This window comes from Cuculus canorus, chromosome 18 (genome assembly GCF_017976375.1).
Source record: "Cuculus canorus isolate bCucCan1 chromosome 18, bCucCan1.pri, whole genome shotgun sequence".
NCBI lineage: Eukaryota > Metazoa > Chordata > Aves > Cuculiformes > Cuculidae > Cuculus > Cuculus canorus.
The window spans coordinates 2,505,705-2,531,628 of record NC_071418.1 but is presented as its reverse complement, the minus strand read 5'-3'; the positions used below and the strand labels follow the sequence as shown (position 1 = coordinate 2,531,628).

The 25,924-nt window shown below is 45.1% G+C and overlaps 2 protein-coding genes and 1 long non-coding RNA gene across 6 annotated transcripts in view; 2 read left to right on the top strand and 1 right to left on the bottom strand.

Moving 5' to 3' along the window:
• Positions 1 to 4,177, top strand: part of MMD (monocyte to macrophage differentiation associated) — a 43,764-nt gene extending 39,587 nt beyond the window's left edge. For both annotated transcript variants that reach the window (XM_054082901.1, XM_054082902.1), the window contains exons 6-7: positions 795 to 864; positions 1,930 to 4,177. In XM_054082901.1, the coding sequence (XP_053938876.1) occupies positions 795 to 864; positions 1,930 to 2,130 (271 nt within the window). In that variant the 3' untranslated portion in view covers positions 2,131 to 4,177. The remainder of the gene's footprint in view (positions 1 to 794; positions 865 to 1,929) is intronic.
• Positions 4,178 to 5,454: 1,277 nt separating this feature from the next.
• LOC128853949 (uncharacterized) lies at positions 5,455 to 12,436 on the top strand. 3 transcript variants are annotated; one of them, XR_008452787.1, is made up of 4 exons: positions 5,455 to 7,831; positions 8,991 to 9,100; positions 10,028 to 10,079; positions 10,795 to 12,436. It is a non-coding gene; the product is annotated as an uncharacterized LOC128853949 (long non-coding RNA). The 3 variants fall into 3 exon arrangements; XR_008452786.1 differs by lacking the exon at positions 5,455 to 7,831 and having other exon boundaries at positions 7,933 to 9,100; XR_008452788.1 differs by lacking the exon at positions 5,455 to 7,831 and having other exon boundaries at positions 7,933 to 9,117.
• Positions 12,437 to 12,579: 143 nt separating this feature from the next.
• Positions 12,580 to 25,924, bottom strand: part of HLF (HLF transcription factor, PAR bZIP family member) — a 34,762-nt gene continuing 21,417 nt past the window's right edge. Inside the window, exons 3-4 of the mRNA XM_054082900.1 lie at positions 17,794 to 18,014; positions 12,580 to 14,953 (exon numbers count right to left, since the gene is read on the bottom strand). Coding sequence (XP_053938875.1) covers positions 14,738 to 14,953; positions 17,794 to 18,014 — 437 coding nt within the window. The 3' untranslated portion in view covers positions 12,580 to 14,737. The remainder of the gene's footprint in view (positions 14,954 to 17,793; positions 18,015 to 25,924) is intronic.

Genomic DNA, 25,924 nt, shown 5'->3' with positions numbered 1-25,924 from the left:
GAAATTAAATGGTAGGGGGCTTTCTTGCTTTCTGGGTGTTCCTATCCAGCCTTTCACACATTGAAATAAGAGCTTCAAAACAGTGGAAATATGCAATGATAATGATGCAACTAATGATGCAATCTCATCAGAAGATAATTGTCTTCATCCTGTCATAACTTGTCTTCAGGCTGTATTGCCTTCTCTTAAAGGGGTGAGAAGGAAGTACCCATTTCTGAAACTTTAATTTTTGATACCAGAAAGCAGGGATGAGCGTGGGCAGGGTAGGAAACCAGCTGAAATAACGGCTTTCTTACGCCCCTAGTTCATGTAGCATTGCCTGTAGCTTAAACTGCAATATTATATTGTTTATATAAACTGGTGCCTATTGACTCCTGTTGCCTTTTGGTTTTGAGATGCCAGTCCTTGAGTTGCAGATCTGAATTCTTGAGCCTGCTTTTATTACTTATCCCCAGGGAGCAAGACCTAACTTTTTGTTTAGGAGATGAGCTACTGAGGTTCTCGTCAAATAAGAAAACATAAGCTGTATCAATGTTTTTTATCCTCGCTAGTACTCATGCAAATGCATGCATCTAGGCAGTACTTGGAGAAGAAGGTATTGCCTGTAGCTGTACAATGCAGAGATAAATACTAGCTTTTGTCATAAACCATTGGTTATCTTTATGCATGGAAAGCTTTTTGAATAGTTTAATGAACCCATGCTAACGTAAAATCTAAAATATTTTCTTCACTGTTGAAGGAAATGTTCATCCTCTCCTACACCACCTTAAATGATTCAAATCATTCCTTTCTAGGTATAAGATCGTTGAACTCTTTTTCTATTTAGCGATGGGATTTTCTCCTGCTCTGGTGGTGACATCCATGGTAAGGAATGTGACTACTAACGTTACAAACACACACTTTCCTCTTAAGTTCACTGTCTGCTGAAAATATGTTGGACATAGCAATTCAATCACTTCCATTTAAGTAAAAAAGGCATGAAGTACCTTGAGGTACAACTTAGCCTGTTGTGAAATGTTCCTAAATTTTACTATTTATGAACTTAATGCCCACTTCTCACTTACAAATTGGGGAAAAAAGCTTTTCTATATAAAAGTGGAATGGACTTCTGATAACACATTGTCCTGTTTCTTGGTTAGAGCTCGCTGGAAAATCTATTCAGTGGATGCTGTGATCTGGACTGAGATGGGGAGAGTAAACTCTTGCCCCTTTCAGAATTACTTAAGGGCATCAAAGCTGGAAGATCTCTCTTCAGAGAGGCTTCTTTTTATCAGCAAAGCAGGAGAAAATTGAAGAGTTGAAGTAGTGGAACTGCATCAAACCCTGTCTGGGATACTTGATCTTTTGACAACTGGCACTTGTGTTTTAAAAGGTTTCTTGATGCATCTATAAAGCATCCCATGGTGTCTTGTCCATCTCAAAGCTTTGACTATTATTTTAGTAACATGTTTTAAATAACTTTGAATAATTCTTTGCTAATGTTATAAATCTGACACCTCTGTAAAGTAATGCCTCAACTGTTCCATGTGAACGCTGTGCTGTACCAAAACCTTGCCAGATGCTTCAGCCAGCTGACGGGAGTTGCATGAAACTCACACAGTAACGTGGGTTTCTTTTTCTCCATGTTTGCTGGCTCTGCTAATGAGCATGAGGCAAAACATCAAACTTGTCTTAATTCTTGAGTTATTCAGCTATTGCTTCTATAGTGCTGTTGAGACTTATTCTATAAATACATTATTATGTATTTCACAAAGTGCAATATAAATATACTGGTTTTCTCCCTTGTCTGTCTGTCTTATCCAAGATGTTCCAAGTTGACAGCCAGCTTTCTTTTTCCTGGAGGGAAAAGCACTTTGTGTTTTGTGCATAAAATACCCTTTCCATCCTTTACTGCTCCCCCATCCCTAATCTTTCCTTGTGAATTGACAGAGCAACACCGATGGACTTCAGGAGGTTGCCTGGGGAGGCTTGATCTATTGTCTGGGTGTGGTGTTCTTCAAGAGCGATGGAGTCATTCCGTTTGCCCATGCCATCTGGCACATCTTTGTGGCCACAGCAGCTGCTGTTCATTACTATGCCATTTGGAAGTACCTTTACAGAAGTCCTGCAGACATAATTCGTCACTTATGAGATAGATAGATATGTAAAATCTGCACTTGGCCTCTGTAACAGTATTATTTGACTTAAGGAATTCGGGGACATTGGAAAATTGCACAGGAAAACTGCACTGACGTTTGGTAGTTCTCTGAACACAATTACTGTGAACTGATGTTGTGTGTCCTGCAGTTGCCCATCGTACGGCAAGTGCTGTAAATAACCAGGATACTGTACGGCAGTACCAAGAGTTCATTCCATGTTAGTAGAGCTGGCTGCCTGATGTTTACAAATAAATTTTGTATTCTAGTTTAATTTTACAATTTTTAACTACGTGAACTTTTCTAAATTAGTGATTCAAAGGGTGAAGTCAGTGCAATAGCAAAAATGTAACTCTTGATTTGCAATTGGTTTCTGTCACCTTTCCACTACTCATTTATTGAACATGAGTCACAGACAAATAGTCCACTTTTACCACCCATTATCTTGGTATAATGTGACTTTTATAGAAACTTTTTGTGTTTTTTGTAAACTTTCAAGTACATTTGTTGAACTGAAAACACACAACAGTCATCTATGCAGTTACTCATGTTGCAAAATCTTGCAAGAAACGGTTACATTCCACATACTGTACTGACAAGCGTTGTACCTCTTCCAAGGTTTTATCGTGGCGCAATTGTAATAACCACTTCTACGGACTAAAACCTAAATGTGATGCTGCTGAGTTTTAACGTGATCATATTCTGTTCATCCTTAGTACCACTGAAACAGCACCTTCATTTGGCTTTATCCGTGATGGAATTTAGGTGCTTTGAGTAGTTAATGTGAGTTTCTCCTGGAGATTCCCAGTTCTACTCCCTGTTGGGGTGTTGGGGTGAGCGCTGGCTTTCTAGCAGCTGTCACTGGTAAGGAAGGTGGAGAGCCAATACCCCTATCCAAACCAGTCACACATTTCTCCAGAAGAGATGTACCCGTATCGGTGCTGTAATATTAAGGCTTGGATTTTCAAAGGGATTTAAATTGGCCAGCAGAACCAGTTCCCACCAACTTCTCTTGGGGTTCTGCTGGGAGGTCCTGGCCAGAGCAGCAGGTCCAGCGCAATTGCTGACCACGTTGAATTCACTGGTTCTTCCCAAGCGCAGCCTTTCAGGAGGAGTGCTTGGAGAGCCTGAGGCGGTGTTGCTTGTCTTTCTGGGACCTAACACAGGGTAAAACTCATCTTTAATAGTATTGCTGTGTTTCTGTACAGGAAAACCAGAAGTGGTAGTGAGTTGTGGTTGTAGAACACGTGAGTTGATTGGCCAGATGTAGAAGAGTCAGTGTGATGCTGTGTGTCCAGTAACTGTATCCTGCCCCACTATCTAATGAATGTCTTATATTAAGATTGACTTTATCCTTTTTCTAATTTACTCGGGTTTTCATGTCAGTATTTAAAAACAAAACCAAAACGTGTTGCCTTTTTCAGATTTTGTTCTGGATGTTGCCTGTCTGCAAACAATAAGTAGCGAGATAGGGAAGGTTTTCAAGGTACCGTTTAGTGTTGCACCTAGATGTGCCAGTGGGTTGCGTATTTTAGAATATATACATTTGTTTATGGATTTTACAAGAGGGATAAACTTCAAATTCAAGGCATTGAAGAAGAATTGCTGTACGGTGTTAGGAGGTGACTGGAGAAACAGCACCGCTCCAGCAGACTGGTTAACTGCCCCAAAAGAGAGCCAGTGGAACAGCTGGGCAGGTAATTCCTAGTACAACGGTCTCACACATCTGGATGCCTCAGTTTTTTAACATTGTGTCTATTTTAATATTTTCCACTTTTTGTGAGTTCATATATTTTGTTTAAATGCAGTACTGTTAAAACCACTGAAATACATGTATTTTCTGTAGAAAAAAAAAGTGAAACTATTGCTTGAGTATGTTTGTTTTAATTTTAAGTTAATTTTTCATGGCATTGCTTTTTGGAGTGTTTGAAATGGTTTTTAAAAAATTTCAATTCGCCAAAAATATTTTGAATTACTGTGTTCTAGTCAATATGATATTGAATGTACTAGACTAACAATAAACATTTTGTGCAATTTGGAAACTGTTGTGTTCTTGGTGCTTGGGTGTTTTTCCTCTCCAATACTGATGTAGGCAAGTGAGGGACTGATGCTGGTCCATGAGATATCCAGAGTTGAACCAAATGACCTTCATGCTCGCTCAGTCAATTCTTAAATAAAAATACTAGGAAAGATTAGAATCAAAATCATTCAATTTATAGTATGGAAAAAATATGTTTAAGTGTAAACTTTGGTCAGTATTGGGAACTTGCTATTTTCCCCTTTGCTGGTCTGGATCAATTTTATTTTATATACCGGTTTGGGGGTATTTGACAGTTGTATGACACTAAAATACATGATTTTGCTCCTGTCCCTACAGGAGTATAACTGCATTAAATATAGACAAGCTGAACTGAAAATGCATTTCTGTCTGCAAAACAAGTATGTCAGTTAGCTTTTATTTTTTGCCTAATTGCAGCTCACCAGGCTGATTCCTGCCAGCAGTAGCCGTGCTGTTTCCAGTAGCGTTTGCTGCAGTGGCAGTGACAGGATTTCTTTGTCTTCCTGGAGTGTCCTTGCTTCTGTTTTCTGTGTCTCTAGGATTTAGAAATGCACTGGATCTAAATGAAGCAGCGGTAACGAGCGTTGTAGCTTTGCGATTCCAGAGGATGCAACAGGTACTTTGAATACCGGAGACTTTTGGACTTTTTAGGTTGTATTTTTCTAACACCATATTGTGTGTATCTAAAAAAAAGAAATGATTCTGTTACCTGAAAGGATTCGTCTAAAGATTTGTTCAAGAGTGCATTTCTTTGTATTGTGTTGGGTTTTAATTCAGCGGCAATGAGAAATGCACAGAGAAAGTATTAGTGTTTCTTCCTGTTAATAAAAGCAAGCGTAGAAGCTTTTCCAGTCCGGTCTGCCCCACATCCCTCTTAGTTTCTTGTGGTTATGGGAAGTAATGAAGTCCATTCACAGGAGGCTCGAGCATCGGAATATGGGCTTTGCAGCCTCCACTGCAGCTGTTGGAGGTGCAGGGTAGGGATGGGATTCTTCAAAGATTCTTTGAAATGGTTGTTGACCGTATTTTTCCAAAATTTTAAAAAGTTACCTAAATTCCAGATCTTCAGAACCGCTCTGTGTTATCAGACAGAGAAGATGGTTCCATTTGATGTGGTTTTACCCTGTTTTGTTCTATTTTAATTGGATTTGCCTGGTTTGAAGTGCTATGCCCGCATCAGGCAGCGTTGTTCTCAATGCTGGCAGCACACTGGATGGAGCAACATCCTTCTGAGGCTCTGGGTTATCGCTGATCATTCTGTGGTTTCTTACATGATTTTCCCAGCTGATAGCTGAACTCTTACCTGCTGGTACATGAATTGTAACTCGCACAGGGGTCATTGCATTTTTAGTGCTGCTTCTTGGTAAAATGTGTGTGTGTCAGCGGCTGGAATGAGCAAGTAGAAGAGAAGATACTGAAGATTTTCATAGACGTTTTTCTATTAAACCTCTTACTTAAATGTCCCTGAAGCTCCAGGCCCTGCCGCTTGTTTGGAAACCTCTTAGAGTTGCCTTCATGATTCTTTGTTAAGGTCTGGTGTGCATCACCACGTGACCCCTGGAGGCTAGGGGTTGTCATGTTCGCATCGTGTGCTTGACTAAGTTTTTTTCTCCGTGCTTTGTTATTTTTAAAAGAATGCAGGATGTTAGTCTGCTCACTAATTGCTTTCACCGTCAATAGGTGTCATAAGCTTAAAGCTAAAAATAGTCAGGAGAAGAAGGACAAGGATGGCAAGGTGGGTGCTTCCAGCCTTTGTGCTTTCTCTGTAACGCTGAGCCAGTTGCATCACTTGTGGCGTGGGCCATCCTTCAACAGCTGGAGGCTGCTCACTGTCTTCCTCCTGCTGTTTAAAAGCATTCCACCCAACGTTTGTCTGAATAAGTTCACAAAGCGCTGCCGTAGTCTGGAAAATGAATGTATCTGAGACATCTAAAATGTTTGCTAGTGGCTATTTGGAAGCATTCTGATGCCTTTAATTTGGTGTTAGAGCAGTGTTGGGTGATCCCCAACTGTAGTGCAAGCGGTTCCGTAGTGGTAGGCTTGTGCCTGGGGCTAAATTCCCCCGCAGGCTGCTCAGTGTCTGGTTTTGGACCTGCTTTGCAGCCTGTGCTGAAAATTCAGTACAAAAATCAGAGGTGAGGCGCTTTCAGAGCATCAGGACCGTGTGCAACTTGAACTAATGGAGTAGTTCAGTCCTAGAGGTCAGCCCCTGGATGAAGCAGTGACTTCTTTAAAAAAGGAAGTTTTTAGGTCCCTGTTTGGGTCGTATTTGGTGGTGGACTGACATTTTGTTACTGCACTGAGGTGTCTGCTTGTTTTCACACCAGGCATCCTCCTCCTGTTGATGGTGAGCGTGGCTGCGAGCAGCAAGGGTGGCAGAGCTTGTTACTGAGGATAAGCTGAGGAACCAAAAGCTTCTTGTAAAAGGCTGGCAGCGAAGCCAGCACCAGTTTTATAACCAAAGTTACATCACTGACTCTAATGAGGCTCGTGTGCTCTCGGGAAGAGGTATTCCCATGTCTTTGTTGCTTAGCAGCAGGAGCCCCGCTGGCAGTGGATTTGCACACCCAAATCCTTTAGGTGCCTTTGAAAATCTCCCTGAAGTTCTCACATAGGTGGAAAGTCATTAGTAGACACCTAGTGGGTTTTAGCTACAGCAGACATCGTTTTGCTTCCTCGTGTGCGATGTTTGCTTCCAGGAGCACCACAGAGGTTTGGGGTGCAGGCAGTGACCACCCACAGCTTCCTTGAGGTGGTCAGCCCGTGACCAAGCCTCATCTCCCTCGGGACATTGAGACCACAGGAATGTTGGGTGGAGAGCTGTAGTTATTCAGGGTGTTGAAACCCCAACCCACAACCCCTCCTGAGCCTCGGGAACCTGTGGTACATTTGGTTTCAGAGAACAATGATTTAGTAGCATCATAAATGCTAAAGGATTGGCAATCATTGCTGCGGGAACTCAGCCGCCTTCTCAAATTAAAGCCTTTGCACTTGGGAAGCAAAGGATTGGCGTAGGAAGGAAACATGGATTTTATTCTAAATATCCGTCTTCATCTGCGAACAATTTGGAGTGAATGAAAATAGCTTTTGCCTTGAAGCTGATGGTGCTGAGCAGCTTAATCAGCCTTCTGGTAAATCACTACAAATAAAGCTTGAAGGACCTCAGAGATATTTTTAGCCCATCCTCTGCCTGCGGGTGGGATGAACTCTGCCTGTCAGTCCTGACGCGCTTGTCCAACCTATTCCGAAAGCCTCTGACAATGGGGATTTCACAATCCTCCCAGGCAGTTCATTCCAGTGTTTCACCCTCTGCCCTCTCAGACTCTTTTCTGCTGTCCAAGCGTTATTTTCTTTGCTGTAGCTGAAGCCGTTGCTCCGGGTTCTGTCTGCACCGGGCTCAGAGGAGCCCTTACAGCAGCATTTATTGAGCTGCAGACCCTCACTTCTTCCCTTGCTTTTTTTCTCTTCTAGATTTAAATGAACCCAATCCCTTCAGTCTTTCCTCACAGCCGCCTCGTTTAAAGGGAGCTCCTGAATGGCTTCAGATACAATTTTCATGGGTAATAACGTGACCCAGGGATGTGAGACACCAGTGATTGGGCAGGAGGAGGGAGAAAGTGGAGCAGGAGCCGTAATCGTGAGTGTTGGGAGAGAGGGGCAGCGAGCCTGGGGCGGGGGAACCCCCAGGAACCAGCAGAGAGCTGCGAGGGGAACCCTTCCTCGTGCCATTTTGATGCCATGGGGCTGGGAGAGACCCCAGCCAAGAGGCCTGGAGGGCTCCTTTGCCCTGCTGTGGCGTCGAGGAGGGAGAAACCCGCTGCGGAGGACAGAGCTGGGTACTGAGGAGGAAAAATATGCTGGTGTGTTTGAGCAGAAGCCAGCGCTGGGGAGCCACGCGCGGCTCTTGCGTGACCTCTTGTGTCGGTGCTGCTCACGGAGAGCGATGCTGCAGCCCTCGAACCGAAGCTCCTCTGCGTTCACCCCATTCCTCTCCCCACGTTTACACGTTAAGCAATTTATAGCGTGTCAAAACGAAAAGCAAAAACGTAGCAGAAAAACACCAATCGCGCTCAAGCGTGATGGAAAATGCTATTTATTCCTTTCAGGTATCGCTTTAAGGCTCATGTTTTTCCCAGGTCTGCTTTGCTGTGGAGAACACAGCTGCCAGGCGTCCTGGGGGAGCGGCTGCCTCTTTGTTTTCCTCCTCAGTAATTATTGTAAGCAGCTGGATGAGCGTAATAGGCCGTCTGAAGAGTCTCAGAGCTGCTTAAATGTTGTCAGGTTTTGTGAAAGCTGGGACTTGATTACAAAAAAATAAGCGGAAAAGAGGCCTGGGCCCCTCAGTTGCCTCAGTCTGGGGAGAGCTGGCGCGGGGCTGCGCCTGGCAGAGGGGGTGCCGGGGGGCAGGGTGGATTGTGGGGGGCACAGCTGGGCAGACGTCACATTCAGGACTTCTGGAGGCCCCAGAAGTGGTGCGAAGCCTCAGCAGAGCCTGAGTCTCCAGAGCCTGCGTGGTGTCCCTGCCAACGAGCAGCACTCGGATCACTATAAATAAGTGCTGCCTCAGAGCTGATGCTACTAATGTCAAATGTGTTCTTTGCACAAAGATGCGTTTGGGTTATTCTCCTGGGCTTGGGAAGGAGGTTGAGCAGGAGGATCTGGTCTCGGGTGTTGTGCCCAGGCCGGTGGGGCTTCTGCTGGGTGGTGCCCGGGCAGCTCAGTGCTGGAAGAGCAGCTCCACCAAACTGAGCTTCACCTGAGCGGCCAGGAGCAGTCATCCGTCTGTCTGGAACCAGGGATGGAACTCGGCTGTGACAGGAGCCAGCCTCTTCTCGCTCTGCTTCTCCTTAGGAAGAGCACCATCACCCCGTGCCAAGATCTACAGCGCCTGTCTGAGCAGCTTCAGGTGGGCTCTTTCTGGAGGTAACGCTATAATGTGATATTGTATTTTATGTCCTTATCCTGCCTGGGGTGGGACAGCGCCCCAGGAAATGGGTTAAATTATTTTTCCTGGAAGCAAGGCTTTCTATACCACTAAAATCTATCTTATATATAGAAATATAAAGTGAATTTATTAAAAAAATGCTGTTAAATATGTGTTCTGAAACCACAATTGTTACAGGTATAGCTGTTTAGCGATGCAGCTACACATGCACACACAGAGACGTTGTGCGCATGTGGACTGTAAAATATACTTTGTTCATAATATATAATGTCTATAACCCAATATATGATGTCTGTTAAACACAGACCTCTATAGCAATAAAATATGTATATGTAGAGGTATGTAGAGAGAGATATGTAGAGATATGTATATAAAAATATAAGCCTAGATTCTGAAATCCTGCTAAATGTACTGTATGAGAATAGAACTTAATATAGAATGGTGGAATGGTTTGGGTTAGAAGGGACCTTAAAGCCCATCCAGTTCAATCCTTGCCATGGGCAGGGACACCTCCCACTGGATCAGGGTGATCAAAGCCCCATCCAACCTGGCCTGGAACCCCTCCAGGGATGGGGCAGCCACAACTTCCCTGGGCAACCTGTTCCAGGGCCTCCCAGCCCTCATATTTATATATAGATACATAATTTATAAATGATGTATAGGGATACAGAGCACACTTAAAAAAGCGAGAGTGCACGCACAGGTGTGTATAGTGACAAATGTAGCTTGGGCATAATATAGCTTATATCATAAAACCACCATTATTGCAATAAAATCTATGTCTATATATTATAAACGTATAGTAAATAAACTAGTAAACAGTCAATAAAATAATATAAATCTATATTAATAAATACACCAAATTAAATATGAATATTACATTTCTAGCTCCATATAAAGAAAGGGCGACTGAGCGAGGCACACGGTGTCGGGGAAGGAGGTGAGTGCCTGCGCAGGGCAACAACTACATTTTGTGTATAATATATAACATATATACCTTAAAAAAGCATTATTTTTAATCAACAAAGTACCTGTGCGTATATAAAAAGACAGAAAGCCCTATTAACGAAGTCAATGCTGTTTGGTATGCTATATGAAAGTATAATTGTTAAATTTCTAGCGCTATGTGTGTATACAGATATAGAGATACACGCGCATACCCACACTGAGGGGAGAGCGTGTGTACGCACAGATTGGCATCTGTGTATTAAAACTAATATACTTTGTCAAAACCCATATCTTTATATTAAAAATAAAAGTGTGGGCACATTTCTGTGTTATTAAAACCTATATTTTCTGTATAAGATACACTGACTATTGAAAGCCAGACCTCTGTGTGTGCACAGCTGTGTCTGTCTACCCGGGCCAGGGCATTCCCTACCCTCACTGTAAAGAATTTCTTCCTCTTGTCTGGTCTAAATCTTCCCCCTCTCCAATTCAAAGCCATTATCTATCTGTTAAACCACTCACTATCCCCCCGCGAGACACCAAAGCCCACACGCAGGTGAGAGAAGAAAAATTGAAAAGTTTATTAAACATTAAGAGTAACAGACAAAAAAAAAAAAAAAATCGATTTGGGCTGACCAGCGTACAGGATGCAATCCATTTCATGTCACACAGCTGATTTGATCTTAGTTAAACTTGTATTTAAACAGACGCTGTCTTGTGGTGTTGCCAGAAATACGATGGTTGATCACTTGTAAGTTTGAATACATTTCTTTTTTTCTTCACATAAAAAAAAAGAAGTCGAGAAAATAAAAATAAACCGCACATCTCTATTGTAAATTACATGCAAAAATAGGTTTAAAGCAGTCACTGGGGTCGTTACAAACCCACAGAGGCAAGATACTCAAATATTGAGGGCGCTGCTGAACTCACCCGCCTGTGCTGCGCTGGGTGGGCACAACAGGGACACTCGAGCACAAAGCCTCACTCGAGCGCCTTCCCCTCATTTTGAATGTCTTGCTTTTGTGGATTCAAGTCAAAACTTTATTTCCACGGTGCTGGGCTGACCTTAGCACCATTTGAAAAGGAGAAAATAATCCCACACCCCACCATGGGCTTTCCCACAGAGAGCCCCACGGTGCCCGTATTGACAAATACGGCTCAAATTCAGTTTATTTTAGAGGGCATTCTTTTGTAAAAAGAAAGAATTCACGTCTAAGTTTCAGCAAAAAACAACAAAAAAAAGACGAGCATTTTACCAATGCTCATGGTTTAATAGAGGTCAGTGAATTATTTAGACACGCTATTAATTTTTCTGCAAATATATATATTTCTATCTTTATAAAATTACAGTTTCATATACCTACAAGCTCCTTCATGAGCAACAAAGCCATCAGAGGTGGGATGAGCCCGGATAAGCCGCCCCTGGGAACTGCACGTAAGCTAAGCGTTCGGTTATTTATTTGTTACCATTATTTGGGGGAAAGCGCCTGGTTAGAGAATCTGGTTTTTTTCCCCAGTTTTAGCCCATACATTTTGTCTTCTCTCTCTCTCTCTCTCTCTCCTTTCTTTTTAAGGGTAAGCTTTTCCGAGGAACCAGGGGCTCTAACTCGCATGGTACGTGGTGAATGCTCGAGTCCCGCAGGCTCCTCTGCAAATCCTCAGCCCCCAAAAGAGCAGACGCCGGCGCACCCTGAGCCGGGTGGATGCCGAGCGGCCCTTCCCACGCACCCCAACACTTTTCCACTCCCCGGAGCCGCACGCTTGTCCTCCTGCCCTCCCACCCAGCGGGATGGGGCGAGGAGGCACCTGCACAGCTTTGGGGTCTCAGGGCTGGTGGAGGAGCTGTTGGAGGAGCTGTTGGAACCTCTGTGGCCATAAATCGGTGATACCCATCCTATAAACTCACCATCTCCCGCCCCTTCCCTGCCCCAAAGAAACAAAACAACTAGCTGTAATTTTTTACCAAGCTGCCTTTTACCTTTTAAAGACCGTTTTGTGGTCGGAAGGCAACTTGCCGACAGCCCTGGCTGGGTAGGTGCCACCTGGTCTCACGCACCCCAGTCCTCCTGCTCCAGCATCACCCCAGGAATCACTATCGTGACTATTCACTGTCGTGGTTAGCAGCACACTTGCAGCAGCGGAGCTCGGCCACGGTCCTGCTGCTCCCAAAGGGAAAACAAGAGTTTATTTGATAATGGTTATAGCAGATACCAACTGGTGGGACCACCACCGGCCTCGTTGCTCCACCCACGCATCCAGTGGCTTATACTGACCTTTAGAAAATAACTTACTAGGCTTTAAACTTGGCCGCAGCACATGGAAATTCAATTTGTGGGCTAAATGGTCCACAGACAAGTACTGCACGTTATGGGATGCTGACACGTTGGGTACGTTTGAGGGAAAAATACTGGGAAAAATGCCATTGGTGCGAAGGTATTTTTAATGCTGCACGAGATGTTGAGTCCTTTGTAACCATCTCTTGAAGCGTGGGCAATGATTTAATGGAATGAACCACCTTTTTATTTGAAAATAACGTCAGAACACTTAGAAAACTGCGAGCAAGACACGTAGCACCATATTTCCCCCATGTCAGTAACCGTCTGCAGTACGTACAACGGGATACATGAAAAACAATTTCAGCTGGAGACAGATTCTAGCAGCAGCAACAGATTAGAAATGGCTGAGTGGTTTTGTGTTATATACTATAGTTCTGCCTTTACAAAATATTGTGTTGTCCAATCAATAGCTGAATAAAATCCATGTTGTGCTTTGTCCCTATTAAAGAGTTTCTTTCTGTGTTTCTGATGGAAAATAATAAAGTCTCTCTTTTTCAGTAATATGGAACATCCCGGAAAGCCACATCGCTTCCATAAAAATTTAATTTAAAGCCTGTGGTAGGCTTAAAATATTAAAGATTTTTAAAAAAACAACAACCAACAAACCTCTAAGCATTTCCTTTCTGTACAATAATGGAGAATATATATCTTTGCTATATATTTTAAACATGGAATAGCTTTTTCTTTTTGCTATATATATGTCTTTCAAAATACATTGTCAGTATTTGTACTTCAAAAATACTGTACAAAACGAACATACTATAATTATTCTGTATAAACTTTATACATTTTATAATATCTATTCTTTTGGTCTATAGTAAACACTTAGATTGATTGGATTAACCACAGTATATGACAACACCATCCCCTTCTGAAATACACCAGTGTCTTGTACATTCATTTTTCAGAAGTCCACTTTATATTAGAACATACGTGTCCGAAAGCAAACAGAGTCTAAAACAATAAGGTTCAGAACCATCAGTTCATGTCACACTCAGAACAACAAGCACTAGGAAAGATGGGCTTTGCAAACCAGTGACTTCTAACCGAATAAAAGTGATTTGTAAAACAGCAAGAGAGAATCCACAGAAAATATATTACAGAACATGGGAAAAACAACTGAATTTAGGTATTTATTTGATTTTTAGTCACAAAATGGAACTTGAAGAAATGCCTAACTAAGTGAAAACAGAAAAGCCCCTCTGATTTCGACATCGGATCTGATTTGATACTATTAATTTTGTTCTCGTTTTGACCAATTATCCTGCTTCTTAGCCATGCGCTCCCCGCAGCAGGGATACAATTAGCATGCTCACGGTGACGTGTCTCGTCCTTTTGAACGTTTTGTTAAAGATGTTAGAACTCCTGTTGGGTAGGGAACCATCCTACGTCCACTAGGAACATCCGGGCAGCATGCGCGCTAGCGTACAATAGGATTATTGCTTCAGGTACAGGCAGTGCAAGGACATGCTCTGTGGTCTAGCGAGAGTTCTCCTACCTACCTGGGGTCCGTGGGAACGAAAGGAACCTTGACAGCTACGGAGAAGCCGTTATGGGATCTCTAATGAGTACAACTAACTCAGTCTAACAGCACTTTAAATCTGAGGACAATTACCACCAAAACTTAAAATACAACAAAAGCAATCTATAAATTAATATTTCTGCAGTGTAGTACTAAATTATTATTTGTGCACTTTATTAGCATGTTAACTTTACTGATTAGACATACTTAACGATAGCTTGTTACTCTCGAAAAAACTGAGATCTACTTTTTTTTTTCTTTTTTCTTTTTTTCCTTTTTTTTTTTTTTTTTTTAATAATTTCTACTGGGATCTTTCCAAGTAAATCCGGAGGATGGAACTGGTTACAACAACATAAAACCCCTACTCTGAAGCAGCACTGAAAAAAAAAAAATGTAATAAAAAGCTTACTATGGCGGTTCTCAACAGTCCAGGTAAAAATGTGGCACCCTCGGAGAGGTCTTCATAAAAACGGGAAGTGCCGGGATGCGTGCGCACGCACACACACACACATGCACACGCACAAGCGCCCACGCACCTACACGGACGTGTGAACACACATACGCAGGTACACGCATACACAACCGAAACAAATAAACCAATAACGTTAAGTCAGTTTTGTTTCTGCTTCTGGTAAAGTGCTGAAGACAGAAAGGTTGGTTTGGGTGTGGTGCTATCAAACAGGAAACACATCGTCCATCGATTCCAATGCCACCCCGCAACGAAAAGAAAAAAAAAAAAAAGAAAAAAGAAAAAAAAAAAAAAAACCAAAACCCCGCTCCCCTCCCTGGAATTTACAGGGGGCCGTGTCGAGCTTCGTACTTTGCAAGGACGTTCTTGCATTTGCCCAGCTCTTTCCGTAAGTCCGCCACCTCTTGGCGGAGAGCCGAGTTCTCCTTCTCCAGAAAGGAGGCGCGGATGGCGATCTGGTTCTCCTTCAGCCGTCGGGCATCCCTCGACCGCTTCGCAGCCATGTTGTTCTTTCTGCGCCTTGCCCAGTATTTGTCATCCTGCTCATTAAACACAGAGAAAAACAAACGAGGTATTAGATTTCGGCAAACCGAGCGGCCACCAGGATGTGCTCTTCACCACAGCCTCTGGGCTGGGGATGACCCGACTCTGTCGGCTTTGCCCGCCTGGCCCGCACGGTGCCAGGCATCGATGGATTTACACGGCATCACCCATCCAGGGAGCACAGATGGCTCTGTGTGTTTCTGTCAAACGCTTACCCCCTCATCCTCTTGACTGTGAAACCCTCGGAGGGAAAACCAAGCCATATTCCAGTGGAACAACTCATCTCACATCTACGCTGACCCAGTTAGCACATCTGCCGTCGCACGGGATGATTCACTCTCTGCCGCTGCTGGAGCGGCACTAATTACCTCCGGTACATCCCCGCGCCTCCTCTTTGCCAGCCAACACCTGGTGCACTCTCTGTGTTGGTATCACCCATTTTATCAGCTCTCTGTTCAAAGCTCTTTCTCTACAGAGACCCAGAGCATTCCTGTTTGCACCCTAGAATAGCAAAAGCCACTGGAAACGGATTCCTTGGCACAAGGCTGGCACCATCCGCAAAGACAGCAGTAGGACAGCCTTCGACTGTGGAAGAAAAAGAATGTGCCAGCAATAGTCCACTAACTATTCCTAAGCTAATTTCCTAACTATTCCTAAGAAATTTCCTAAGCTAACACACTCCCAAAGTGTTATCCCTAAAGACTGGTCTCTAGGAGACGGCCTTATTGCATTGGTGCATCAATGGCTCTAAAGTCAGGACTTAATTTCACCTGATTTTTCCACTCTTCAGATGAAGTGGCCTTCGGTGACACAGCAGCTTCAGTGTTGCTTTGAAACTCAACCAAGTTCTAACAGTTTGGAATAACTCAGTAAACACAAAAAGGGGCAGAATCTCTCAAGAAAAGTGATATTCAGTTCTCTGTAGAATAAGAGCGATACGGCCATTCAACCCTCAAATTCCCTGGTCAAGTCATACAGCTCAAATTTCCCCTCCCAGAGTCGTCCCTCTGGTTTTATACGCTTGAATTTGCTTGTGCCGTCTAAGAGAAATTCCCCACCTCTCCCTTGTCTTTCAGCACAGAGCGTGCCCGGCCCAACATCCCTGCTCTGCATCTCCTGCTGCTGTTTGCGCAAGGCAAAGCAAGAGCAGGATGACTCCACAACTGCTTTACATTAGTCCAGCTAACAAAGTCTGCAGCAACAATGATTTGGAGCCAGCGCATCTCTAAATTGCTCTTCACCTGTACTTAGATGGGACCCCCCAAAAATCCTCTTAAAAACAACCGTGCAGTAAAAAGCTATGACCCAAATCTTGTTTATAATTTCCCATCTCATTCCACTCTATAAAAATCAGCTTTAAGCAATTTATTAGTGTGCCACCTAGGCTTCATCCATCTTTATTTTAACAAATTGCTATGGCAAATCCCTTAATCCCAGGCCTGAAAGAGGTAAGGCTGGCATTTCAAAATCACATGCAACCCAGAGACGATTGACTGGTCTAATCTGCTTACCCTCCCCCAGAACTCGACAGGCAGTCCACACGCCAGGGCAGAGGCAGCCCTTGGGTCAAGCGCTCCAGTGAGTCAAGGGCAACCGATGTGATTATCCACAGGGAAAGGAGAGACGCTGAACTCCTCGTCCAGTCTTAAGCTGAAAACTTACGCATCCCACATGCTGCACACTGGTATTTCCCACCTCCGGAAAGGGCATAGAATCATAGAATAGTTTGGGTTGGAAGGGACCTTAAAGATCATCCAGTTCCAGTACCAGTTTTGGGTCCTACCCAGACAGTGACACAACATCCCACCTGAACACCGTGGGAATGGTGATTTCGGTGCTTTTAACGTGCACAACAATACCCTCAGGGGTAAAAATAGCGAACAGCATCAGCTCCTCTCCCTAATTCTATCAGTGTGGTGTAACACGTGGCATCCCAGCCTCTCCACGCACGCAGCCAGGGATTCCCACCAAGTCCAAGGAGCTTTCGGTCTGTCCTGGGGGGCAGCAGCAACAGCAGAATGAAATACAGCACCCACTGCCTCTGATAAAAAAAGATCCTCCTCTTGGAAATCACAGACTGGGAACAGAATTTTGCAAACAATGATGATTTTCACAGTTGTTTGATAAGCTGAATCAGTTGATTGATTTGTTCTGCTCTGTTCCTGCTGTTTTCACATCTCAGAAGCAGCGAGAGGCACAGACAGAGGTGCTCTTTCTTTTTAAGTACTGCATTACTATTATTATTATTATTATATAATTTAAATATCGTATTAAAATACACTCCTTGGCAGAATAATTTTGTTCTATTTTCCTGTAATTAGTTTAGATTCTTTCACCCAGATTAGTAGTGTTTATTATAGTGTTCCCATTCATTATAAAACATAGACCTAAAGCAACTTCCAAACAAGACACAATTTACTTCGTTCCATCATTACGAGGGACCTCCGTGGACCCCGTAAGAGCTGGATTTTTCCTTGACAAATTCACAGCCTCCGCTGATGAGACAGACAGAGACAGAGGAAAGGGAAACATGATCAGACTGTTTCATAAGTGGGAAATGTGGGACAAAGCAAGCTTGCCCAAGGTCACACAGGAAGTTTCTGGCATACAAAGGAAATGAATATTGACCTCATGAATTTCAGCTGTTGCATAACTAATAAGGGACATCCTTCTCTCGGTCTTATTCAGAACTGTTATAGCTTTAGTCTACATTAAAGTCATATTTAGTTTGGCAGATTTACTCTACAGGAGAACAGGCTCATCCTCCAAACCTATATCTCAGAGCATAACTGTCACGGAGTGTCTACAAGCAACCTCGTCACCAGTTCCAATTTACCTTCAGGTCATCTGGGATGAAGACTTTGCGAGCTTTCTTAATCATCGGCTGTGGTTTCAGCTCTTCTTCAGAGAATTTGCGCTTACGAGGGTCAAACATCTCCTGGCCAGGAATACTTGAAAGAGCAAGGTCTGCAGGGTCAGGTTCATAGCCAACAGGAACTTGGATCGTCTCGGGATCAATGGGGCTTGGTGTGTTTCGGTTTGCGGGCAAGATCTGACCTACAGAAATAAAGGATAAATTCAGCTGCGTTAGAAGAAAATATGTAAATAATACCACCGAACATTGGATTTTAGATGATCTCTGAGTATTTTACAGCAATAATTCTTTAAGCTTTCCTTGTAAATTTTGTACCTGCTCCTGCTAAATAATAGATTGTCCATTTGGTAGGGTTCATATTCATATCCAGACATGCTCATGCCATTATTTTCAGAGTTGGTTCCTAATTCTGGTTGCTAATCTTGGATTAGCAAGATTCACTGAATCCGATACTTCCTCAAGACCACTCACAAGAAATCATGGGTACTGTCATTTAGCTCAGAGTTATCCACCACACTGTAGTCCTTCCCAGTTTTCTCATACGCAGATCTCGTCTTATTTGCCTTTAAGGGTATGTTTAGTTTACAACCATAAAGCAGTACTTGCAACAGGACCGTATGTGATGAAAATGTACTTTCGTGGTGTGCTGAAGCATCCCACGAAGGAGATGGCTATTTTCTATGAAATCCTACCAGTGATATTCTAAAAGGCAGTGAAGGAAATAAGGAACATCAAAAGCTACAATGACTACTTAAAGAAGCTTTGCAAAAACGAAAGAACATGTGTTTATACCACATCGCTCTTTTATGGTAAACAAAAATCTAATAAAAAGGAGCCTATCCCCAGCAAAGAATGATATTCCCCCTCATTTTATCTTATTTTATCTTAGATACAGCCTTCAAGATCCTACAGCACCAATTCAGGCACCATTCCCACTAAAAATCCAATTCAAAAACTTAACCAAAGCTTCTGAAAATAGGATCCTGAAGTCAGCTGTCTAAACACGGACTGTCCCCCGGGGCAGAATTTTCAGAAGTTTCCACATGCCTCAGAAGTACGAACCTCACCGACTTCAGAGGGGCACTTCTGATTGAAGCAGACAGTCTTTTATAATTTTGGCTATTATCGTATTCACTTGGACTTTAGAGAGACGACGGCGTTCTTAATAACCGCACAAACATCCTGTCACTGCGTAATATTTCCTTATTTGTGCCCACAGCTGCAATATTTAGGGTGTAAAATGGTAAACATTAAATGTCATTCCTAATTCCAAACCAAGGCCAGTGATAACAATGTAGTTTTTATTTTAATCTAGGAGATCGCGGCAACAATACCTGAACTGCGTAGAAAATGCACAGGGGAATTGTATTGTGCAAAGCAGGGCTCGTAACTCCTATTTCAAAACAGCTCTGATAAAATCAGCTTCCAGAAAACGCTAGTAAGGGCCTGGGAGAAAAGGAGGATCAAAGTTGTTAAAATATATGTCTATCTACAGGAGAGGGAGTGAAAGGGAAGGATGCTCTACCAACAGCGGAGGACTTCCCTTCTGCGCCAGAGCCGAGCTCTCGGCGCTGGAAACCAGACCTTTGCTGCTGTGCCCCATTAATAAAACTGGAATCACAGAATCACCAGGTTGGAAAGGACCCACTGGATCATCGAGTCCAACCGATGCCTGCTCGTCTGTCGGCCACAGGGGCGGCGGCAATAAGCACCGGGGGCAAAGCAGGAGAAAACCACGGGCAGCAGAAACCCATGGGCAGCAGCAGGGACAGGGGCGGGTGACAGTGACCCATGGGCAGCAGCAGGGACGGGGCGGGTGACAGTGACCCATGGGCAGCAGCAGGCAAAGGGAGGAGGAGGAGGAGGTGTGCGGCAGTGGCAGCGGCAGCAGAGTAGCATGGAACAGCAGCAGGAGCAGGGAAGAGGGGCAGGAGAGCAGCAGGAGCAGAGAACAGGGGCAGAAGAGCAGCAGGAGCAGGGAAGAGGGGCAGAAGAGCTGCAGGAGCAGAGAACAGGGGCAGAAGAGCTGCAGGAGCAGAGAACAGGGGCAGAAGAGCAGCAGGAGCAGGGAACAGGGGCAGCAGGAGCAGAGAACAGGGGCAGGAGAGCAGGGAACAGCAGCAACGGAGACAGCAGGAGCAGTGAACAGGGGCAGGAGAGCAGCAGAGCAGGTGACAGCAGCAGCAGAGGCACCAGGAGCAGGAAATAGGGGCAGAAGAGCAGCAGGAGCAGGTGACAGCAGCAGCAGGACAGCAGGAGCAAGTGACAGGGGCAGGAGAGCATGGGACAGCAGCAATGGAGGCAGCAGGAGCAGGGAACAGGGGCAGGAGAGCAGCAGGAGCAGAGAACAGCAGCAGCAGGACAGCAGAGCAGCAGAGCAGGCAACAGCAGCAGTGATCAGCATCAGCAGGCGGCAGCAGTGCAGCAGCAGCAGCGCAGCAGCAGCAGCGCAGCAGCAGCAGCCTCGGCCGCCTCTCCCTGCAGGCAGGAGGGCAGGAAAGGCCGCGGGAGCGGGCAGAGCGTGCCAGGTTTCCATGGGCAAGGGTGAATGCACGGTGTGCAGAACCCGTCGGGGGCTGCAGAGCCGGGGGGTCCAGGCTGGTGCCAAGCCCCAACGGGTCAGGGCACAGGGCGCTCCTGTCACCCGGCTTTAAATGGATGGCTAATCTTGTTTCAGATACACGGGCTGGCAGAAACAGGCTTATTTAAAGGATTAAACGTAGGCAAGCTCCCTTTGATGTGAGCATGCTCCTACCAGAACAGCCAGGTATGGTTTAATGCGAGAAACATAAAGACACACGCACGTACAAACCTTGCAAGCTCTGTAATACAGACAGAAACAAAACGAGCTCTGAATCCTTCTACAGTACTTCTGATGAGCGTGCAGGATGTTTCTAAAAGCCAACCAGGCTGTGCAATCTGCCCCAGCTTTCTAATTGCCCTCAACAAGAGCCTGTGTTTAAGTGTTGCTGCAGTCCTACATACACGGTATCAGTTCACACCTTATCATTTATCTCTATCTATCACAACAACAGCAGCTTTGTCATCGTGGGCCTGAAGAGATTTCACAGCACCTCTCTGAAAAAGCAAAGGGCAAAAATGCTGCTTTTAAACATGGGAAACTAAGGTATTGCATCTTCGCCACAGCAAACAAAAGAGAGAGCAATGCATCTCCAAGGTGATGTGGGAGAAGAACCCACTGCAGTGAGGATCCTGCCTTGCTCCGTACCCACACATATCCCGCTTTCCCCGGTCTAAGATTCCCTCACTCGCTACTGAAGACCCTGTCCTGCAGCACAATGTGCTGTGTTGAGTGTGAAGCTGGTTCAAGGGGAACGCTACCACCAATGCAAAGCCTGAGCAGCTCATGCACACAGCTGAACGTTCCCACGCGTGAGCCTGGAGCCTACTGCCCCGTCAGCTATCCCCGCACGCACACCTCTACCCATCCGCGCCGGTTGGCTCTCCTTGCCGTCACGTTCCTGTGACGTTCCTCCAGGAACTCCATGGAGAACAACAGAATGAACACCAAAACCCCAGGCAGAAAACACAGTATTTCCTTGTCCAGCAGTTTACGTTAGGCAACTCGCAGCGCTTGGTACCTTTTTATTTATTCTATCAAGTTTTGCCAATAATACAAGCCAGGAACCTGTCTTCGTTAGTGTCCTGGCTAACGGCCATCCCATCTATGTGGTGCTGGAACTCATCGTAACCCAAGCTGACAGCGTGGGCTTGCGCTGGCCTTGGCACTGCCGTCGCTGCAGGAGTACAGTACGTGGCCTCGCGTTACACCGCCCTCCAAGCTCCTCTCCCCGTGTGTGCGCAGCACTTTAGCCGTGCATCCTTCTGCCAAATTTGTTCAGGGTGTTATTTTTACGCACTAAATTCCTCGCAATCAGAGGTAGGGCAAATAAGCACAGCAATCCGAACATCATGTGCCTGGCAGCCGACTAATCCTCACATCAGCAAGCTCCACAGCTGTCACAACATCCAGCGAAAGAGCTGGTCAGAGCCCGCGATGCGCAAAGGATCCACCAAGGAGGACGCCCGCACCATCAGCCGCCGAGGCCGGGCAGGGGTAGAGCCGCTCTCCGCTCGGCATCGGGAGCCAGGTGCCTTTGTTGCCCATCTCCGTATTATTTAAACACTCTGCGCTCACAGCAGTGGCCAAATTTTCAGAGCAGTGGAGTGGCTGCACCGAATAATGGTTTAGCTTTGTTCTCAGTGGGGGCCGCCGATTGCCGAGTGTTTAGGAAAGAACTCAGCCCCTCTATTTAAGTTGCTGAAACGACGGCTCTTGAGCGTTAAGCTCTTCTGGAAATCCAGCTGCAAAACTCCATGGTGCTGGTGGAGACAAGCTGGGAACAATGGTTAATGGAAACTTCCCCTCATACCACCCCAGTGATGCGTCTCACCCATCGCCCGGGGAGACCACAACTATGTCAACACGGGCCTTTTGTCTGGAGACTTTCCCACTCATATTGCTCCGCTCAAGCAACACCGACTATGCCAGGACAGACAGCTCCAGGTGCCTCCTGGCAAAGGAACCGGCAGGTTTTGACAACCCCAACATCTTGCCTCTGCTAATGCTCTTAAGTCTGGCAGGTACTACCAATAGTAGAAAATTTTCCAGAAAGAAGGACTTCAAAGCAAATTGACTGTTCTAAGCCTCTTGGTCCTCCTCCCAGCACGGACTGCCAGTGAGAAAGTTCAACGTCACAGCAATATATTCAGTGTGGTTCCTTTTCAAAGAGAAACGGACCGAGGCCATTCATTCGTGTCATCTAGGTCACCAAACGGCTGCTAAAAAAAACCCCAGCAGCTTTAATTTGCTTGCAATAACTAAACTCGCAATTCGAAAGCATAGCAGCATTTTTAGATACCTACAAACCTCAAATGCTGATCTGGTATCGTGGGGAGTTCAATCACTGTATCCTGACTCCTAATTTCCCCCTTTTGAAACATCCACCTACCAGCTGTGCCCGGGAGAGTTAAGACAGGAATAACCTCTTCGGCTGTACCACGGCTTGACAGACTCCTTATTTGTACTGCAGGAGATCCCCGGTGAATTCTGGGGAACTCAATTTTGAATCACTCAGCTCTTAAGAGAAATGCGCCTGATTTTCCAAGTCTCCCTTCTCGCAGCCCTTCCACACTTTTCATCAGCTCCGCAGCTGGCTGGAGAACAGCAATGAGAACAAGAGAAGAAAAGGGAATGGAAACCTTCTAATCAAAATATTTTTCCCTATTTTTCACACATATGTTGGAGGGAAAGAAAAGAGGAGTTTCTTATTCAATTTCTTAGCAGCCCAGAGGTAAAGTATATGTTTGCTAATCATTTTTCTTTACATTAGCTAAAGCACTTTGGGTCTGTCAGTCAGACTATGGAGCACAGCAGTTAAACTGACAGGTAATCCTCACCCAGAGCTGCTCCAGAGAACCCCACTGCTCTTCCAACTCGTCTATCCACTTGGCGGCAGGCCAGCTATTTGGAATAGTTCTCCTACTCCAAATCACAGCCTGGCCCAGACTAATCTGTCATCTATTTCTGCATTAACCCCTTCAGCCACTCGGAAAAGTCCTTTCAACGCCGAACACAGGGCAGCGTGCAGGAACAGAGACAGGAAAAATCCCCACAGGTGGCAAAGGAGCACTCTGGAGGCCACGGTTTATCCAAAGATTGCATCTTGTCAGGTTATAATTCCTCACTTACAATATTGTAACCATCATCTAATTTCCCTACTATCTGTACTTCAGCGTCTTCCAGAAATTAAAACAATTACATGGACAATAAGACCATCATCTACACCAACGCTAAAGCCACGCTCTTCCAGACCTCAAGGACAAAACCAGCCCCTCTCTGCCTGGGGGTGAAGACATTTCACCTTTGGGTGTATTTATGTAAGTCGTTATTAGAGGAACTTTATTTTCTTCTGAAGCGACGGGAGATCAGCGTATTTTACGCAGCACTCCAGCCTGGCACGGGCATTCCTCTGTTTCTTATCTTGCACAAACTTGACGCTCCCAAACATGGGGTGACTGCAAACACTTCCTGCGGAAAGACGGCTCTTAATCCCATGCAAACACAACATATTCGCTGCTAACGAAAAGACTGGCGCATGGAAGCGTTTTTAAAACCTGTATTTTTTAAAGATATCGACATTTTTCAACAAATTTTGTACATTCCATGATAAAAGGATTGTTGTTTCCCCTCTCAGCATCGCGTGCCTCCCGCTCCGGGCCTCTCCAGTATTATTCCAGGCAGGACTGGTAGTGTCTGACACTTCCCATTAGAGGATGCTGTCTGCAGTTCCTTAGATCACTGCCAGATTTCAACCATTCTGTTTGGATTTGTAGGCGCCAATTACGTTTCTGCCAAAACGGTCCTACAGCTTCCTGAAAAAGGTTCAGCAAAAATACTTTGTTTTGAATCAGTTAACAGTTTCTGGCAATTTTTTCCCCAACCTATGGTAGCAGCCCATGCCCTGGAAGAGAGGGCAGCTCTGGCATCAATGTTGTTTCCCTTTCATTTGACTTTTTAAGATCGACTGCATGCGTGCTAAGGCTGGGTGAGAAAGGGGCAATCGCACTAAGTAAATGGGACTCAAAGCTGAGAAGGGGGCAAGGAGGTGAGGATAAAGAAAACTGAGAGCTAAAAAGGCTCCACAGAAGAGCCTGGAAGAGAAAGGCTGCTTCGGCAAAGGCTGGGATGATTGCATTCAGAAGAGCATCACTGGAAGGAACAGAGCAGGAGTGCACCTGTGCTACTGGTACAAAGACAGCTCCAGATTCCCAAATCCCACAGATCCTCTGCTCTCAGCACTTCAGGTAAAGCACCTTGTCCCCCCTCAGCTCCTGACAGCGAGAGCAAGTTGTCATCCTCCGCCCAGCGCAAGCAGCAAGGCACTGTGGGGCGCTGCCCGGCCACCACGTGCCTGGTTTTGGGTGGCACACGAGAAAATCCAGGTTGTCTTTTCCATTTGTTTTATTCTAAGAAGCACAGTCACCGCTGCACCAATCTCTAAGGTTCTGATCACATACTATTTTTTTCCAGATTCTTTCCTCATCCAGGAGTCCAGGCTTCACCCATTTTTCTTTATCCAAGTGGACCCACACATTATTTGCCACAAAGCACTCCAGTGGAGATACAATTATCAGCTTCCCAAGGGTCTCCTCCTGCACTGACCACTACTGCATCTGTGTGCTTCACGGAAACTATCTTTTTCCCAGAAGACCCTTAGGAAAGAAGGGGCAGCTCTTCCTCTTTGCAGGTGAAAGACAGAAGTACAGACATTTTAAATTAAACGTACGTAGCCAGCCTTTCGGGTTAGCTGACATTATAGGCACTGTCTGCATTCCAAACCAGCTCTCACCGATTCCTGCTGCTGGCTCGGGGCTGTACGAGGGCCACCCAAGGTATCAAAGAGTCATAGAATCATTGAATGGTTTGAGTCAGAAGGGACTTTAAAGCTCATCCAGTTCCAACTTCTCTGGGCAACCTATGCCAGTGCCTCACCACTCTCGCAGGAAAACATTTCTTCCCAATATCTAATCTAAATCTCCCTTCAAACTGGGCTCCTCACCAACAGAGAAGCAAACATGCAGCATGACAAGCTCACACAAACATGCAACTTGCTCAGGATTCCGCTGAAACTTCACGGAAAAATCCAGTCTCTCTAGACAAAATCCTTCTGTCCTTCCAGCCAGATTTTCCCTTCTCCTCCTGCCGCTCCCTGCATTCTCTCACATCTGCAGTAAATGAGGTCAAGATCCTACAGACAATCGCTTCCTTCCCAATACAGTCCTGATTCAACCCAGAGCTGGTCTGACCTCTGCATTTAAAACGGGAGAAGGGAAAAGGAGGATGCGATGTAATTAAAGCCTTCATCTCCAAGCGGACAATGGGCTCAACTTTGCAAGTGGTTTGCACAAGGTGCATCTAACACGCTACACCTGCTGTGCCGGTAACCTTCTACCCTTCAAAAGCAACAAATACGAGGCACCATCACGATGTCTATGGGACTGCAGAGCCTGTTCTTCCATAAGATCCATCCTCTGACAACCTTACCCCATCGTTAACCTGTGTGAAGGC